Source organism: Muscardinus avellanarius (assembly GCF_963383645.1).
Source record: "Muscardinus avellanarius genome assembly, chromosome: X".
Lineage (NCBI taxonomy): Eukaryota > Metazoa > Chordata > Mammalia > Rodentia > Gliridae > Muscardinus > Muscardinus avellanarius.
The window spans coordinates 48,016,136-48,019,709 of record NC_137792.1 but is presented as its reverse complement, the minus strand read 5'-3'; the positions used below and the strand labels follow the sequence as shown (position 1 = coordinate 48,019,709).

The 3,574-nt window shown below is 49.8% G+C and overlaps 1 protein-coding gene across 1 annotated transcript; it reads right to left on the bottom strand.

Moving 5' to 3' along the window:
- Window positions 1–1,216: 1,216 nt before the first annotated feature.
- Window positions 1,217–3,100, bottom strand: UBQLN2 (ubiquilin 2; the record flags this gene model as incomplete). Its single annotated transcript, XM_080719310.1, has 1 exon — window positions 1,217–3,100. The coding sequence occupies one exon, from the start codon at window positions 3,098–3,100 to the stop codon at window positions 1,217–1,219; it is 1,884 nt and encodes a 627-aa protein (XP_080575436.1).
- Window positions 3,101–3,574: the final 474 nt, after the last annotated feature.

Here is a 3,574-nt window from a genome sequence, read left to right as displayed (position 1 = left end):
ATGCATTTTTCCCTGTGCACAAGAGAAATAACCAATAAAGTCAAAAGATACACTTTCCTTTATACATAGCAGTTAAAAGTAATGCAAACATCACATGACACTTTCAGTAAAAGTTACATTTCCAATTACAAATCAAAATGCATATTAGGGTCTCTTTATGGGAGAAGCTGAGAAGTCTTAGGTAAAAAGCACTTTCCTGGCATTACTACACTGATCCTTCAGGCTGCACAAAGGTTAAGGTCATATACAGTCAATCTGCAAATGTTGACACAATATTACACTGTAAGTTTTCTGTACAATTAAATGTATACTTAGAGATACCAGGATAAACATTTCTACTATATTTTAACTGAACTTGCCTAGCCAACATTTTCACTGAGAAATTTATCAAATATGCTGTAAGATTCTACAAAATTGTGAGACATACCTAGCTCCAGAAACATTTCTTGTATTCTTTCTTATTTTGGTTACACATATTCTGCTCAAAGATTCTACTGTAATACTTCTAGATGTACAGTTCCAATTGTGCTTACTGTACTGTGTACAAATATAGCAAAAACGACCAATGAATGGTATAAATCTTACAGCATTTTGCTAGCAAAAATACATGCCAAAGTCACAATAAGCAATATTGTACCACAAATTAGAGCTTCAAATAATTTGCTTCTGTTTTTAATATCTTCATTCTACATTAAATTACTATCATAGGCTAATGTTTAAAATGCAAATAAATTGGACATCTGTAGGACAAAACTTGTTCACCCAACTGTGAAGGCTGATACCTGTTTCCAAAAATCACAATAAATGCAGAATAAAGAGAAGTGTTTGCATGCAACACCTTTGAGTGAAACAGCATTGATTCCCATCATTCGAAACAGAGAAGGAAGGAAACCAAAAGAAGAAAAGAAAAAAAAAGGAAAGAAGGAAACAAAGAGGGAGGGGAGAAGGCAGGGAGGAAACCGGAGGGCGGGTGGGAGGATGAAGGGAGGGGCAGGAAGGGGGAGGAAAGAAGGAAGGGCTGGAGAGAGGAAGGGAGGGAGCGAGGGAGGGAGGGAGGGAAGGACTCCACCTTAAAATGCATCGTATTAGATTTATAACTAGACAGGTTTAAAAGAATCGAAATGAAAGTAAAACACAATTTTGTGTGTGTGTGTTTAAAGATTTAAGAGCCATTATCAAAAATAAGATAAATTTTTTTCAAGGTACAGAAATGTAATTACGATGGCTGGGAGCCCAGCAGCCTCTCAATGGCTGCATTGATGTCGCCTCCTGTTGCTATTAGGGCCTGCAAGTTTGCTTCACGGTTTAAGAACCCCATGGCGTTGAGCTGTTCCAGTTGCTGCTGAAATCTGACTTCTGGATTCGGCAGCTGTGGCGGATTCGCTCCAGCCAGAGCCTGCACCATTTGCTGAATGAATTGCTGGTTGGGTCCAGATTCTGATGTTGGAGTGGTGGTTTCACTAGGTGCAGAGCTGGACACAGTGGGTGCAGTAGGGCCGCCAGAGCCAGTGGAGCCAGGGGTGCCTGCAGGGCCCGTGGGTCCTATGGGCCCAATGGGACCTATGGGAGTAAACGGAACTATAGGACCTATGGGGCCGATGGGAGTGACTGGGCCTACAGGGCCGATGGCAGTGCCCAGGACTCCCACCCCCACACCTGGAGTGAAGCTTGGAATGAGGCCAGGTGCTTCAGTGGCTAATGTCTGTAGCCCCTGCTGGATCTGCATTAAAGCCTGCATTGCTCTTGGGTTTGACATGGCTGACAGTGTGTCTGGATTCTGCATCTGCTGCAGGAAAGCTGGGAGCTGTGGACGCATCTGCTCCTGCAGCTGAGGATTTGCAGTAAACAGTGGGCTACTCAGCATCATCTGTGCAGCCAAATCTGGATTCTGGCTCAGCGACTGCATCATGCTTCTCATGTAGGGTGCGGACAGCATATTCTGAATCAGCTGGGGGTTCTCAGTTATCTGTTGCAGCAGGCTCTGCATTCCTGGGGTACTGAATATGCTAGCAACATAATTTGCTGCAGCCACGGTGTTCCCAGCAGTGTTACTGGAGCTGCTGCCAGACCCACTGCCACTGCTGGTAGTCGTGCTGGTGGTCGTAGAACTCTGGGTAGTCGGCGGTGGCGCCCATGGATTGGGCAGTGGATCACGATTTTCTGTGCGGGAAGGCTGAGTACCTTCCCCGGAGGAGGAACTGCTCCCCACGGAGGCAAATGGATTACCCCCAAACTGCTCTTGTGCCGCATTCAGCATGGGCTCTTGAATGTCAGTGTACATGCGCCGTAGAGCATTGTAGCCACCTGGGATGCTTTCGAGATTGCTGAGGGCCAGGTCTTGATTTCTCATCATCTCTTGCATCATGGCTGGATTCCTGGCGATTTCGAGGGTCTGCCTCATAATATCGGGGTTGTTGAGCAGGTGACTGATTTCTGGGTTTCTCTGAATCAATTGTTGCATCTGCGGATTGGCCATAATGAGCTGCCTCATCAGATCGGGATTCGAAAGCATGCTCTGAACAAAGGGATTTTCCATGATTTGAATCATCATCTCAGGGCTGGCCATGAGCTGCTGCTGCATCTGGTTCTGGAGCTCAGTGAAGTTGGTTGAGCTCAAACCCAGGCTGCTAAGGCTAGCAAGTCCTCCCAGGCTCCCCAACCCAAACGGGCTGCTATTTGTGGAAATAGGTGTGGAGTTACTCCTGGGAGTCGACGCCGCCGTGGTGGTAGTAGTAGTTCCCGCGGTAGTGCTGGGCTGCGTGGTAGACTGGCCCTGAGGTCGGTTCTGGGTTTTGATGACAAGGTGAACAGTCAGTCCATCATGGATGCCATGCTGGATCAAGGTATCTTGATCTTTTAAGATCTTTCCGGCAAAAATCAGCACTAGCTGATCGGTTTGGGATTTGAAGCGTTTCGAAATCGCTTCCTTAAATTGCTGGACCGAGCTATTCTCGGGCACCGCGAACTCCTCTTTCTCTTTGGGGGTCTTCACAGTGACTTTGATGATTTTGGGCTCAGCCGGGGCCGCGGCCGAGTCTGGGGCCGCAGCAGGGCCGCGGGAGGGGCGCGGGGGACCGCTGCTCTCGCCGTTCTCAGCCATGGCGGCCGCGGTGACGCAGGCGGGCAAGGAAGGCGCAGGCGAGCGAGGGAGAGCGCGAGGGAAGGAGGAAGGAAGGAGGCGCCGCAGCAGCGGACTGGGCCGGACTGGGCGAGGAGCGCGGAGCACGGTACCTCTGTGATGAAGACTGCGGTCCCCCGGTCCTCCGGTGGAGAGAAGGCTGGACGTAGGCCGCGAGCTGAGGTCTCGGCGCTCAGGTCTCTGGGCCTCCTCCGCCGCCGCCTTGTGATCTGACCGCGCGCACTCCCAGCAACTCCCGCAGCCGCTCCGCCCGCTCCTCCCCGCCCCTTCCCCTCCCCCCGCCGCGCTCGCCTCCCCGCCCCCCTCTGCTGACGCGGCGCCAGGCCCTGATTGATAGATTCGGCTAGATCAAAATTAAAAACTTCTGCACTGAAAAAAAAGGAGGGGGAGAGATAAACAAAGAGCGAGAGAGAAGAGACGAGATGAAAAGAGAAG